Source organism: Trichechus manatus, unplaced genomic scaffold (genome assembly GCF_000243295.1).
Source record: "Trichechus manatus latirostris isolate Lorelei unplaced genomic scaffold, TriManLat1.0 scaffold00015, whole genome shotgun sequence".
Lineage (NCBI taxonomy): Eukaryota > Metazoa > Chordata > Mammalia > Sirenia > Trichechidae > Trichechus > Trichechus manatus.
Window position 1 is genome coordinate 19,632,960 of NW_004443951.1, and position 14,944 is coordinate 19,647,903.

The 14,944-nt window shown below is 40.4% G+C and overlaps 1 protein-coding gene across 4 annotated transcripts in view; it reads left to right on the top strand.

Annotated features, from left to right (window-relative positions):
* MEAF6 (MYST/Esa1 associated factor 6) overlaps positions 1-14,292 on the top strand; it is a 46,271-nt gene extending 31,979 nt beyond the window's left edge. The window contains exons 5-9 of one of the 4 annotated variants that reach the window (XR_002823253.1): positions 7,386-7,578; positions 11,331-11,360; positions 11,466-11,523; positions 12,124-12,157; positions 12,667-14,292. Coding sequence is in view for 2 of the 4 variants with exons in the window: in XM_004371929.2 (XP_004371986.1) it covers positions 7,386-7,578; positions 11,331-11,360; positions 12,124-12,157; positions 12,667-12,675 (266 nt within the window). In the remaining 2 variants the exon portion in view is untranslated. The remainder of the gene's footprint in view (positions 1-7,385; positions 7,579-11,330; positions 11,361-11,465; positions 11,524-12,123; positions 12,158-12,666) is intronic. The other 3 variants (XR_002823254.1, XM_004371929.2, XM_004371930.2) reach the window with 3 other exon arrangements.
* Positions 14,293-14,944: the final 652 nt, after the last annotated feature.

Sequence of the window (14,944 nt, forward strand, 5' to 3'; positions counted from 1 at the left end):
CCCGTTCGGGTGGGTGGAATCCAAGCAGCCGGTGCTTCTCGGACAAGAGATTGTGGCCGTGGGAAGCAGAGGAGGCCGAGTGGGGGTGAAGAAGGGTGGGGGGTGGGAAAGCATATATCGCAAATTACCAGTTGTTTTGTCTCCCGCTGGAAGCTCCATGAAGCTGCTTTCTCGTACCCCCGTTTGCTGGTCTCCGATAGGAGTCCAAGATGGCAGATCCGTGCTGCATTAGCTCATAGGGGACCTCTGCATGAATCTCTCCTCGCTCTCCGTTCTCTGTGAGTTTTCTCACTCCATTGGGTGCTTCGCTGAGTTCTTTATCTCTTCATTTGATGTTTTAGGGTTTCAGGATTGTTGTTTTCTCTGTTCGGCTTAGGTTTTCGGATCTTTGCTGTGGAGGGACGGCGTGGTGCTTCTGCCTAGAGTGCCATTTTGCCGGAAATCTCAAGATTTTATGTATGTCATCCCATTGCCTTCTTGCCTGCATGGTTTCTGCTGAATAATTGGAGTTTAGTCTTATTGTTTCTCCTTTGTATGTGATTTTTTGTTTTTCTCGAGCTGCTGTCAGGATTCTTTTTCTTTGGTTTTAGCGAGTGTGATTATGATAACGCCTCGGGGAATTTCTTTTGTGGTCTATCCTATATGGGGTTCGTTGAGCTTCTTGAATGATTAGCTTTTCATCTTTCATGATTTGGGGAACTTTTCTGTCAGCAGTTCTTCAGTTATCCTTTCTGTGTTTTCTGTCTTCTCCCCCTGTTCTGGAACTCCAGTCACTCGAAAATTTTTGCTTTTGATTGTATCCCACATAATTCTCAGGGTTTCTTCATTTTTCTTGGTTCTTTTTTCTGATTTTCCCTCACACAGAGTTGTATCCAAGTGTTTGTCTTCAATTTCGCTGATCCTGTCTTCCATCATTTCAAACTTCTCCTCAGCCCTTCTGTGACACTGTCCATTTCTGAAATCTTGTTTATCTTCTGGATTTTAATTGTTGTTTTTTTATGATTTCTAGTTGTGTGTTTATTTTGACATTTTGTTCGTGTATTATTTTCCTGAATTCTTCCGTTTTTTTTTGGTCTGTATTTTGCATGAATTTGTCTGTTTTTTCCTCATTTTTGTCTGCTTTTTGCTTCAGCTCTTGGAGAATTCTGAGTATTAGAGATTTGAATTCCGTTTCAGGTAGTTTTAGTGCCTTTTTTTCCACTGGAAAGTCATCTGGTGTTTTATTTTGGACGCCTACTGGAACCATCTTGTTCTTTTTTTTTTTTAAATATGTTTTGATATTGTCTGCTGTCTTTGGGACATTCAGTAGTTATTTTCTTTGTTTATTGATTGTAGATTTGTTTGTTTCATCCTGCTTTTTTGTTTTATTTGGTTATGTCTGATCGTGCAGGCTGTGTATTCTTTGTTGTTTGCTCGTCTGTGGGCAGGATACTTTTTGTCTCCTTCTCCAATGGGCAGGGTCAGTTGTTCAGGTATGGTGCAGCAGGGCAGGTCCAGCTGAAGGGAAGTTGCTGGGATGGGTTGTTGTGACACGTACTGGGGCTGACAGGGCGGGCCGGGAATCAGTGCAGAGCAGGTTCCAATAGGCTGTGCCTGTGCTGCTTGGTGGTGTGATGTTCAGTGCATCATGCAGGTAGGCAGGAAGGAGGAGGGGGATTGTGATGTGTGGAGCTAAGATGGGTATGGGAAAGAGGAGAGAGAATAGAGAGGGAGGGAGCCAAAAACATACAAACAAACAAAAAAGAGTGCTAAGGGAGCTTGCCGTTGGAGTGGAGAGATAAAAGACTGAGAAACAGAGGAAAAGAAAAAGGAAAAAGAAAAGAAAAAAATGAATAAATAAAAGTTAAAAAAAGAAAAAGAAAAGTAAAGCTCCCGGGGATCCCACTGATGTGGCTGCAAGGACTGGGGGAGTTCTTCCCAGGCTGAAGTACAGCCTGGCTAGAAGGGATAGAGGTATCCCACAGCACTAGGTATTCAGGAGACAGGAAGAAAAAGTAAGTATAGAGAGATGAGACACTGAGAAGAGAAGAAAGACAAAAAGGGAAAAAGAAAAGAGAACAAACAAGAAAAAAAGCAACACCCCCAGGGATCCCACTGCACTACTGCACAGACTGAGGAAGTAGCTCCCAAGCCGCACAGTGCTGCCCAGCAGAAGGGGATTCCAAGCCAAGAAAAAAAAAAGAAACAAATCAAAACAAACAAAAGCTCTGGGGATCCCAACAGTGTGGCGGCATGGGCCGGTAAGTAGTTCCACAGTCTAGTGGCGTTTCACAGCCTTTCAGGAAGAAGCAAAGATGGCATGTGGAGCCAGGTATTTGAGAGAAAGGAGGGGGAGGTGCTGAGAGGTATGGAAAAAACTGAAAGAAGTGGAAAAAAGCAACACCAGCAACCACAGATGGCACTCAGGGAGCCGGCCAGTGCAGGTGGGTGGAATCCAAGAGGCACAGGGGTGAAGCCGGTGCTTCCTGGCCAAGACACTGTGGCTGCAGGAAGCAGAGCAGGCCTAGTCGGGGTGACGAAGGGTAGGGGGTGGGAAAGCGTATATCGCTGGTTACTGGTTGTTGACTCCTGCTGGGAGTTCTGTGAAGCTGCTTTCCCATCTGTACTCCCTGTTCACCGATCTCCAAGTGGCAGATCCGTGCTGCGTTAGCTGATAGGAGACCTCTGCGTGTATCTCTTCTCGTTCTCTGTTCTCTGTCAGTTTCTTATTCCATTCGGTGCTTGGCTGTGTTCCTTATCCCTTCATTTGATACTTAGAGTTTCAGGATTGGCGTTTGTTTGACTTAGTTTTTCGGATCTTTGCTGTGGAGTGATGGCGTGGTGCTTTTGTCTATAGCACCATGTCCATGTTGCCTGGAAGTAGACACTTTTTTTAAAAATTTTATTGTGCTTTGGGTGAAAGTTTACAGTACAAATTAGTTTCTCATTCAAAAATTTATACACAGATTGTCTTGTGACGTTGATTGCACCCCCTGCAATGTGTCAGCACTCTCCCCCTTTCCCTTTCTGCCCCGGATTCTCTGTGTCCATTTGTCCAATTTTCCTGTCTCTTCCTGCCTTCTTGTCTTTGCTTTTGAGCAGGTGTTGCCTATTTGGTCTTGTATGCTTAATTGAACTAAGAAGCACATTTCTCATGTGTGTTTTTGTTTTATAGGCCTGTCTAATCTTTGGCTGAAAGGTGGACTTTGGGAGTGGCTTCAGTTCTGAGTTAGCAAGGTGTCTGGGGACCATAGTCTTGGGAGTTCCTCCAGTCTCTGTCAGACCAGTAAGTCTGGTCTTTTTTTGTAAATTTGAATTTTGTTGTACAGTTTTCTCCCACTCTTTCCAGGACCTTCTGTTGTGATCCCTGTCAGAGCAGTCGGTGGTAGCTGGGTACTGTCTAGTTCTTCCGGGCTCAGGCTGGTGGGGGTTGTGGTTCATGTGGTCCATAAGTAATTTGGAGTAATATTTTCCTTGTGTCTTTGGTTTTTTTCATTCTCTTCTGCTCTGGACAGGATGGGATTGGTAGATGTTTCTTAGGTGGCCACTTGCAACCTTTTAAGACTCTAGATGCTACTCACCAAAGTAGGATGTAGGACATTTTCTTTATGAACTATGTTATACCTATTTTTCTTGATATCCCCTGAGACTATGGTGCCCAGCTCTCAGCCCCAGTAACTTGGTCCCTCAAGGTGTTTTGTTGTGTCTAGTAAGCTTCTGTGACTTTGCCTTGGTCAAGTTGTGCTGACTTCCCCTATATTGTGTGCTGTCTTTCACTTCACCAAAGTTAACACTTGTCTACTATCTAGTTAGGGGTTCCCCCTTCCCATCCTCCCCTCCCTCGTAGCCATCAAAGATTGTTTGTGTGTGTGTGTGTGTGTGTGTGTGTGCAAACCTTTTCCTGAGTTTTTATAGTAGTGGTCTCATACAATATTTGTCCTTTTGTGATTGACTTATTTTACTCAACATAATGCCTTCCAGATTCATCCATGTTGGGAGATGTTTCATAGAGTCATCATTGTTCTTTATCGTTGTGTAGTATTGCATTGCGTGTATGTACCATAATTTTGTTTTATCCGTTCATCTGTTGATGGACACTTAGGTTGTTTCTGTCTTTTTTGCTGTTGTGAATAATGCTGCAGTGAACGTGGGTGTGCATGTGTCTGTTCGTATGATGGCTCTTATTTCTCTAGGATATATTCCTAGGAATGGGATTGCTGGATCCTGTGGTATTTCCATTTCTAGCTTTTTAAGGAGGCGCAATATAGTTTTCCATAGTGGTTGTACCGTTTTACATTCCCACCAGCAATGCATAAGAGTTCCATTCCCCCCCTCAACTTCTCCAACATTTGTTATTTTCTGTTTTTTTATTAGTGCCAGTAACGTCGGAGTGAGATGGTATCTCATTGTAGTTTTTATTTGCATTTCTCTATGACTAATGATTGCGACCATTTCCTCATGTGTCCGTTAGCTGCCTGAATGTCTTCTTTGGTGACATGTCTGTTCAGATCCTTTGCCCTTGTTTTAAATGGATTATTTGTCTTTTTATTGTTGAGGTGTTAAAGTATTTTATAGATTTTAGAGATTAGGCCCTTGTCGGATATTTTGTAGCCAATTTTTTCTTCTCCCCAGTCTGTAGGTTCTCTTTTTACTCTTTTGGTGTGAAGTCTTTTGATGAGCATGTGTTTAATTTTTAGGAGCTCCCAGTTATCTAGTTTATCTTCTGGTGTTTGTGCATTGTTAGTTATGGTTTGTATTGTTTTATGCCATGTGTTAGGGCCCCTAGTGTTGTCCCTATTTTTTCTTCCATGATCTTTATCGTTTTAGGTTTTATATTTAGATCTCTGATCCATTTTGAGTTAGTTTTTTGTGTGTGGTGTGAGGTATGGGCCCTGTTTCATTTTTTCATAGATGGACATCCAGCTTTACCAGCATCATTTGTTAAAAAGACTGTCTTTTTCCCATTTAATGGACTTCGGTCGTTTGTCAAAGACCAGCTTCTCATAGGTGGATGATTTATGTCAGGGTTCTCAATCCTGTCCTATTGGTCTGTGTGTCTCTCGTGGTACCAGTACCAAGCTGTTTTGACTACCGTGGCTGTACAGTAGGTTATGAGATCAGGTAGTGTGAGGCCTCCTACTTTATTTTTCTTCTTCAGTAATGGTTTGCTTATCCAGGTCCTCTTCCTTTTCCCCGTAAAGTTGGTGATTAGTTTTTCCATCTTGTTAAAGAATGCTGTTGGTATTTGGGTCGGGATTGCATTATATCTGTAGATCACTTCGGGTAGAATTGACATTTTCACAATGTTGAGTCTTCCTACCCATGAGCATGTTATGTTTTTCCATTTACGTAGGTCTCTTTTGGTTTCTTGCAATAGTGTTCTGTAGTTTTCTTTGTATAGGTCTTTTATGTCCCTGGCTAGATTTATTCCCAAGTATTTTATCTTTTTAGGGGCTGTTATAAATGGTATTGTTTTCCTGATTTCCTTTTTGAAGTTCTCTTTGTTAGTGTATAGGAATCCAACTGATTTTTGTATGTTGATCTTGTATCTTGCCACTCTGCTGAATCTATTACTTCCAGTAGTTTTCTTGGGGAATCTTTGGGGTTCTCTATATATAGTATCATATCGTCTGTGAATAGAGATAGTTTTAGTTCTTTCTTTTGAATTTGGATGCCATTTATTTCTTTTTCTTGCCTTATTGCTCTAGCTAGGACTTCCAGCACCGTGTTAAATAGGAATGGTGATAAAGGGCATCCTTGTCTTATTCCGGTTCTCATGGGGAATGCTTTCAGCCTCTCTCCATTGAGAATAATGTTGGCTGTTGGTTTTCTATAGACGCCCGTTATTATGTTGAGGAATTTCTCTCCTATTCCTATCTTACTGAGATTTTTCTCAGGAATGGGTATTCGGCTTTATCAAATGCCTTTTCTGTATCAATTGAGATGATCATGTGATTCTTTTCTTTTGTTCTATTTATGTGGTGGATTACAGTGATTGATTTTCTAATGTTGAATCATCCTTGTATACCTGGTATGAATCCCACTTGGTCGTGGTGTATTATTTTTCTATATGATGCTAGAATCTCTTGGCTAGAATTTTTTGAGAATTTTTGCATCTATATTCATGAGAGATATTTGTCTGTAATTTTCTTTTTTGTGGTGTCTTTGCCTGGCTTTTGTATCAGGGTTATGCTGGCTTCATAGCATGAATTCTGTAGTATTCCTTCCTTTTCTGTGCTCTGAAATAGTTTGAGTAGTACCAGTGTGAGCTGTTCTCTGAATGTTTGGTAGAATTCTCCAGTGAATCTGTCTTAGTCATCTAGTGTTGCTGTAACAGAAATACCATAAGTAGATGGCTTTAACAAAGAGAAGTTTATTCTCTCACAGTCCAGTAGGCTACAAGTCCAAATTCAGGGCATCAGCTCCAGGAGAAGGCTTTCTCTCTCTGTCGGTTCTGGGGGAAGGTCCTTGTGATACATCAGTCTTCCCTTGGTCTGGGAGCATCTCAGTGCAGGAACCGCAGGTCCAAAGGATGCGCTCTGCTCCCAGCACTGCTTCTTGGTGGTGTGAGGTTCCCATGTTTCTCTGCTCGCTTCTCTGTTTCATATCTCAAAAGAGATTGGCTTAAGGCACTATCCAATCTTGTAGACCTCATCGGTGTAACTGCCGCTAATCCATCTTAGTACATCATAGTGATAAGAGTTTACAACACATAAGGAAATAACATCAGATTACAAAATGGTACACAATCATACAATACTGGGAATCATGACCAGCCAAATTGATACACACATTTTTTGGGGGACATAATTCAATCCACGACAGAATCCATCTGGGCCAGGGCTTTTTTTGTTGGGAGTTTTTTTTTTTTTTTTAAATTACCTCTTCAATGTCTTGTTATAAGTCTGTTCAAATTTTCTCAGTTTGTGTTAGTTTAAGTAGGTAGTGTTTTTCTAGAAATTTGTCCATTTCCTCTAGGTCCTCAAATTTGTTGGAGTACAGTTTTTACAGATGACGTGTTTTTCAGGAATGCTGAGTACTTTGATGCTTCGGTATCAATTAGAATGTATAGTCTTTGAGGATAGAGAATAGTCTTTTTCTACATACTAGTGCTCAAAGGAGCCCTAGTGGTGCAACAGTTAAGTGCTTGGCTGTTAACTGAAAGGTTGACAGTTCAAATCCAGCAGCTCCACGTGAGAAAGACCTGGCTAGTTCCATAAAGATTATAGCCTAGAAAACCCTATTTGGGCAGTTCTGCTCTGTCACATGGGGTTGCCAAGAGTCAGAGTTGACTCAGTGAATGGCACACAACAACAACAGTGCTCAAAAAATCTTTCCTGATTGATGAGCAGATTGCCTGAGGAGTACTGATGATGCTTTCGGGGACTTGTGTTTATTCCCTCCAGGGGAGCCAGGAAGTGGGACAGAAAGTGATACCTCTCCAGACTTCCACAATCAGGAAAACGAGCCCAGCCGGGAGGACCCTGAGGATCTGGATGGATCTGTGCAGGGAGTGAAACCTCAGAAGGCTGCTTCTTCCACTTGCTCAGGGGGTCATCACAGCAGCCATAAAAAACGAAAGAATAAAAACCGGCACAGGTACGTGGCAGTGCCGCCCCCCGGGCGTCCGTGGCCGTTGCTGTCAGGTGACTTTCTTAGACTGAAACTCCTTAGGATTGTTGCAGAGTCTTTCTCTTGCTGATGGGAAGGAGTTCCTTTGGTCTAAAAGAAACGAGCTGATTTTCTCTCTTAGGGAGGAGTTGGTGGGCATTAGAGTAACCATGAAGGAGGACTCCGGGACATCCTTCTCATTCTTTGTAGTGCAAGAGAATTTTATTCCCTTAAAATTTTATTTCGTATGGTGAATTTGGAATCCTTTTAGATGAGAAATAGGGGAAATAGAAATGGAATCTGTGTAATAGTATTTGAAAAATGCCACTAAGACTTGTAGGAAAACTGCAAAGTGGGTTAAAGTCTTTTGCTCTTAATCCTGATCCCTGCCTCCTCTCATTCCCTTGTGGATGGAGAGAACTGATCTGTTATGCCTTTTTTGCTTTTTTAAGTATAAGTTTTTGATTGCTTATGATTTCTCTGTTTTTATGTATCTCTACAGTATATTGATTTGGAAGAACAATATAAAGTCCATAAAATATGAGAATGCCTTCCTAGATAACATTGTCCACCATGTTTCTTTGCAGTGTGTAATGAGATAGGAGTGACATCAGTGGACAGAGAGGTCAGGTGTCGCCCAGAGAGGATTTTAGCATTCACTCTGCCTGGGGTTTGTATGATAATGCTGGGACCTATTAACGAAGATAATTGGAAATTATGCAGATGTACTCAGAGAGGGTATTACTTAGTTTCTAGAGTAAAGAATCTTGCCCTGGCCTCAGACCTTCTGGGAGGCATGGAAACCAGGTACCCATAGGCTGGCTTTTGTTCCGCTCCTATTGGAAATCTGCATGTGGAGGAGGTGGAGGGGGCATGCAAGAAATGGGTGGGATCGCGCTCCAGTTTCCCTCTGGGTTGGATTGCTTTACAAACGTGAGGATATTCCTTCATGCACCCAAGGTATGAAAATTGTTAGCTTTGTGGATATGGCACGTGGGGATCATGTAAAATTAACCTATCTTGTTTGAACTTCTTTGGCATCAGCTGATTGATCTTTTATTCTTTTAAGAGTTTTTCTCATTGATGACTGTTGTTTTTCAGACTGTAAAAACAGTATTTCCTCCAAATAGTGAATAAGGACTGCTGCTTCCTTAACATTTTTCTGCAAAACAAAGTTACCATGCTAATCTTATAACTGTAGTGAGAAATAGCAAAAACTGCATGCTTTTTTTTCTTTGTAGGGCTAGAGGTTGTTTGACTATTGTGATAGGACTGGTGATAGCTTATCACAAACGGTAGCATAGAATCATACTCTTAGAAATAGTTTTTTGAATTCAGGATAATTAAATGTCATGCTCTGTATTGCTTTCATTAAGGTTACTCCACTATCATTTTTAAGGAATGATTCTTTTCCTATTTCAGAGTGTCTAGAGTAGGGGGAAAAATTCCTTGAAGGCTTCTGGGACTTTTTTTCCCTGTTACTACTGCTAGAGACTCTAAATAGCTATTGTTTATTTCAGGTAATACAACATTTTCATTAATGGCAGGATCAGCTGATGACTGATAAAGGGAGTTAGGCCTTAAACTTAACTTTTCTCCTTACAGACTTTCAGTGAATTTCCATAGGAAAATACTTCATAATACCCTTTCCTCTCCTGGCCCAACAAGATAACTCTTCCAGAAAAATACTGGGATTAATGAAGATCTTTGATGTCAACTATTGCTTTCAAAAATGGTGTTTTCTCTTTGGAAAGCAGGACCTTGCTTTCATAGCTGTTCTTTTGTCTCGCCCCTGTTTTAGTATCTGGTGGTCCCCTCCCTTTGTCTTCAGCACTTGCTGCCTCCTTTCCAGGGAAGCCAGGTTCTAGGGGGCACCAGAGTGCCATTTAAGGTTCTTGGATTCCTGCCTTCTCTAGTCTGGAATTGTGTCTGGCCCAGACTCCTCGCCCCCTGACTCATGTCTTGGTGGGGCTGACAGATCAGGGGTGAGGGTAGAGCACTTTGTACATGTTTCTAAGTTTGCACCCAGGACAGTACTTGTTTCTCCTCCAGTGTGTCACACCCACGTAGTCAAGTCAAGTCAATAGTAGATTATTTCAGCAAATGTTTGATGACTCACTATGTGCCAGGCACTGTTTAGTGGTGAACAAAGCAAAGTGGAAACAAATATGTTACTTTAGCGGAAGGGAATAACTTCTGAATTTGTCCTCTTCAAGAATATGAAAACTAACAAATAGTTTTTAGAGTTCATAAATGAGCACAGTGTTCCGAATTCTTATATTTTACATGATATCTGAACAGTAATTAAATCCCAGTGTCTTTAAAGAAAAAACTTGAAATGGTAACTTTCTGCTGCTCTTACAGGTTTTTACTACTACACCAAACCCTAGTAGTTTGTGAACTTTTCATTAGCTAGGTACAGTCTATTTTGACTTAGTGAACCAAGTTAAGTTAGACTGAAAGGAAAGTATTTGCTAACTCCTGCTTTCTGAACTTATTCTATGTATACTCTTTCCTAAATGTCTTAAGTAAAACTGTTACCTGAGGGATGTTGAAATTTAAGCTTTCTTCCCACTTCACCACACAAACATTCTGGCTAGGAGGAAAACGTAGCTATTTGCATTTTGTTTTACCACCTGTCTACAGCCTGGAGTAGAAGTGCCCTGTAGAATATCTAAGGAGCAGCTGGTGGATTCGAACTGCTGACCTTTTGGTTAGCAGCCAAGCTCCTGTGGCACTGCGCCACCAGGACTTCTTTCTGTGAGAATGGCACAGGACCAGGTAGTGTTTCGTTCTGTCGTACATAAGGTCGCTCTGAGTCGGAAACAACTTGACGACACCTAACAACAACAGCAACACGGTGTGGAAGGTATTGGTACCAGCTAAGGAGCTGGTGTCATGCTCCGGGTTAATGTTTGCTTTGAAGGTCTGCCGAGACCACCGTCTGCCAGCAGCCATGGCACAAGATGGCCTCCTCCTCTGTACTGCCCCCATCCAGATCCCTGAGTTTGGGGGTGCTTGTGGATGTCCACTTTCCTTTGTTTTAGTAGGGGCTTTGCAGACTTTGGTGTGCCTTAATTGTAGCCCTCACCTAAACAGTTAACTGCCATCACCAGTTCGGGCCCAGAGTAATGGAGCTCTTCAGTTTCTGGGACAGGATCTGCCACTGAAGTTTATTCATTCAACTCTTGGCTTCTAGGGTGAATGCCGTAGAAAAGGAGCACCATGTTCCCTGGACATGTTTAGAGCATGTAACTTGAGTAAAATGTTGCAAAATGTTTTCTTTTTTCAAAGTTTAGAATGTTACTGTCATCTTTAGTTTTAGTGGAGGTGTATTAATGCTGAGTTGTTAGTACTGTCTTCAAAGCACCTTTCATTGTATGACTAAACCCTTCTTTCTCTGTTTCTTCTAATGCCCTAATTATATTTTTTTTTTCATTACAATTGAATATTTAAAAAGTTTTAACTCTGGCAGCTAATAAAAGGACTCCAGGTGTCTGTAGTTTTCTAATGAAATAACTTTTCCTTTCATAGTCTATTCTTCCGATATGAAATCCATTGAGGAAAGGGGATCTCCTGACCACAAAATCTTTGGTGCTTTGATAATTGAAACTTTATGGCTTAAGATTCCAAAAGCTGATTTTGTTTCTACAAATCTTGCTAGGGTGGCTAATTGACTAATTTATTCAATTAGTATATTAATTTCTATTGCTTTCTTCCTTTCAAATGCTGCCCCTCAGCCCGTCTGGCATGTTTGATTATGACTTTGAGTAAGTCTGATTTGAATTAGTATTTGTGCTGTGTTGTTTAGTGTGTAGACACCAGTATGCCTTTTTGAGACCTTTCTAACCCATAGTTTATCTGTTTAATTGTAGGTATGTATATTAGGTTAGGCTGGGAAGTTTTTTTTAAAAACAGAAAAACGTGATGGAGGTAACATTTTATTTAATAACTTAAGCAAAATTAAGTAAACTTCACTTTTATGCATTTTATTTTTAAATAGACAGCCTTTAATTCAGATTTAAGTTGATTTCTGGCTTTGCTTCATAAGGAGATTAATAGTTTAAGATCTGACATTTTGGAAAGATATAAAAATTGAAATTCATTTAATTTCTTTTGTGTTTCTTGTCCAGAAATACAAACTCCTAGTCTCTTTCCTGATCTTAATCACCACGTGTCTCAGTAATTATTGGTGATAGAGTTACAGAGCTAACACATTAATGTAGAGCATGCCCTCTTAATCCGATCTCTTTAACATGTAATTTTGGAATAATTAAAGAAAATTATATGGCTATGTTTCTTTCTGAGTCATCTCAGTTTGCCTTGTGGCAAGAATATCTGCTCATATTTTTAAACTGATACTTGCTTAATAACATCTGGGTAAACAACTAAATATGGCATAGTCTGACGAAGAATGTGGACTTTACTTAACCAAATAGTCTTTGTTATAGCTTGTACCCTATGCAGTAGTTGACTCTTGGACCTTTTCTCTGTAAACTAAAATGCAACTATCTTTTATCTTTCCTATCACAGGATTGATCTGAAGTTAAACAAAAAACCGCGAGCTGTAAGTATCAGCCAGGCTGTTTCAGAGAGACTGGCAGTTTTGTAGATGATTATATAAAAAGTCGTTCCAGTCTTCAGAGGTGGAGTGTTCCTAATTTGGGGTCACAACTCTAGTTTTCACATCTGGAGTGTCCACCTGGATAGACTTTAACTTTTAGGTGTTAACTTCTGTTTTGGAGAGAGGAAGAGATTATACACATTTTTACTGAGAAACATTCCCTTTGATTAAACAATAAATTAAAAACGCTGGCCTTTATTGACTGGTGAGCTCAGGTAGTTTAATAAGGGCAGAATTGATGTTTCATTCCCTTTGTGGACTCAGAAGACAGGCCATTTTCTGATGTTTACATTAGATAGACACATAATCCCAGATATAGTACATTACATGTGAAATAGAATGTTTTGCTGTAGAACAGTCTCCTGGCAGAGTTGTTTATGAGATTTGTTTTCTTAGGTTCAAACCAATGTTCTGCTGAGAGTAAGTTGGGACTTTTGTTTTTCTCTCTTTAGGACTATTAGAAGACTCATTAGTACAGAAGCTTCCAGGCTGTAGAGCCCTGCTTCCCTTATCCGACCTCACAAAGATAAACGTCTCTCACCTGTGTGTGTGGCCGTCTACATCTGCTTTCCTCGACCCAGTGCCTGTGACTCGGAGTAGTTTGTTACTGAAATGTGGTGACAAAAAAAGTCATTTCCGTAAGACCACATCGGATCATTTACTTTGTGTCATTTTTAGTAACAGAACTGCAGGAAGACCAAGACATGGTTATAATCCCAGCAAGTTGCTAACTGCATTTTCCCCTTCTTGGAATGAATGCTTCCCTCCAGAGTGGTTAGCATCAACTTCATCTGTGATACCCATCAGAAATTTTGCTTCGTTTTATGCTGAAAGCAGAACACAAGTTGCATTTCATATGGAGGCTGTAAATATCTGGCATTTTCTTTGTGTTTTATTATTTTTCTATTGTTGTTTTTACCATCTTATTTTCTTTTGGGACTTTCTGTAATGCCATTGTACAGCTCGTACCTTCCTGCTGACATATCTGATAATCTGTTTTGTGAAGTTGCCAATATTCTTAACTGAAAATAATCTGGTTTACCATAAATAAAAAGGAGAACTTGGCTATTTTGTGTTTTTGCAGGGGGAAGGTAAAGAGTGTTTATTTAATAATTACCTATCTTAAGTCTTTCTGAGTTGAAAGCAGTTTCGTGTTCAAGGAATAGGAATAGCTGAAAAACATGAATTTAAGTCAGTCCTTTTAAAGTAGATACTTTTATTCTTTTGTATAAATAAAATTTTACAGGCTTTGATTTCTCATACTTTTAAAGCTGAGATTGTTTTTCCATTTATTTTATTTATTCATATCATGCCTTATGGAAATTTCTTTTTCCATCTCTTCTCTCTTTGCTGGTATTTACCTGATTAAGTATTGCTGTAAAAATCACTAAAGCATATGGAAAGGCTCCAAATTGTACAAAAAGCTGACCTGTACAGATTTCTTGAGCAGAGTGAAATGTCCCACAGACCCCTGTTCCTTACTGGGGTTGATTAGGCCCAGGCCCTGCTGGTAATTGTTACATGCCTCTAGAGCAGTGGTGATTTACCTTGGCTGCACTTTGGAATCTCCAGAAAAACTTTAAAAAATCCTGATGCCTGGGTCCCTCCCAGGAGACTGGCTGGGGTACAGCCTAGTTCTTGGGATTTTCTGTCAAAGATTCCCTGGGATTCTGATACGAAGCCAAGTTAGAGCCACTGCATTAGGGGACTGACTTAAATCCTCTGTTGTGAATTGGTCTAAGGGATAAGTTTAGGGCTTCATTTTCCCTTTGACTCTAATTAGTCATAGTCCTTTACTTATGCCCATATCTTTGTTAGAAAAACTATGTTCCATTTGTGGTAATATTAGTAGAACTCACTATGGATGGCAGTCCATTGTCACAACAAGTCTGCCTTGTCAGGTGGCACAAAGGCTTTCACTATTCTTGTTCTCAAATAAACTTTTTTTTTTTTTTTGACTCTGGCTATTTAGAAGTCTTTGGTAGCAGAACTCAATGTCAAGAGTTTTTAGGGAAATGGTTTCTTATATTTAGATTGTTCTTTAAAAAAAAAAAAAAAAGCAGCAATGGAAACCCAAAGCATTCTGTACCCTTCTGTGTCAGTCTGTCTTCTTTTTGGGGAGGGGGAGATAGGATACCTGCAGTTTCCTTAACTCTTAGGAAAACACACAGAAAACCTTCACATACTTCTAGCTCTCATAGTTTGGCATTTGCTAGAGATACAGTAGTAGTCCTCTTAAAAAGATGTTTTGTTTAAAACTATATGTAGATGTACACACCTGAGTATATGTATAATCTTGGTTAGAGACAGGCTGCTTGCCTTATACTTATTTTCTCTATAAAGTTTAATCATTGATTAGGGGACCTCCCAATTTTCCTGTAAGTTGGCCAGGCATACTGGAGATATTCAGTATGGGATTGCTTAGGTTCCCTACATCGGGGTGGCTTAGAAAACACCAAGGGATCCCTGCCTACCATGCTTGGGATATCTGTAACTCCTTCAGTAATCAGTTAAAATTTCCTAACTTTAAACGAGGCTGAGGTAATGACTTTGATCAAGTGTATTACCAACCAGAAGTACCAACGTGCTAACATGGAGGGAGACATTAATTTAGGTGGCATTTGCCTTTACAGTACCCATCGATAGCATTTGTAGTGGGAGTTTGCTGGTTGACCTGAGTCCTCACATCGTAGCAGCCCCCTGTCAGTGATCCCTGAACTGGGACAACTG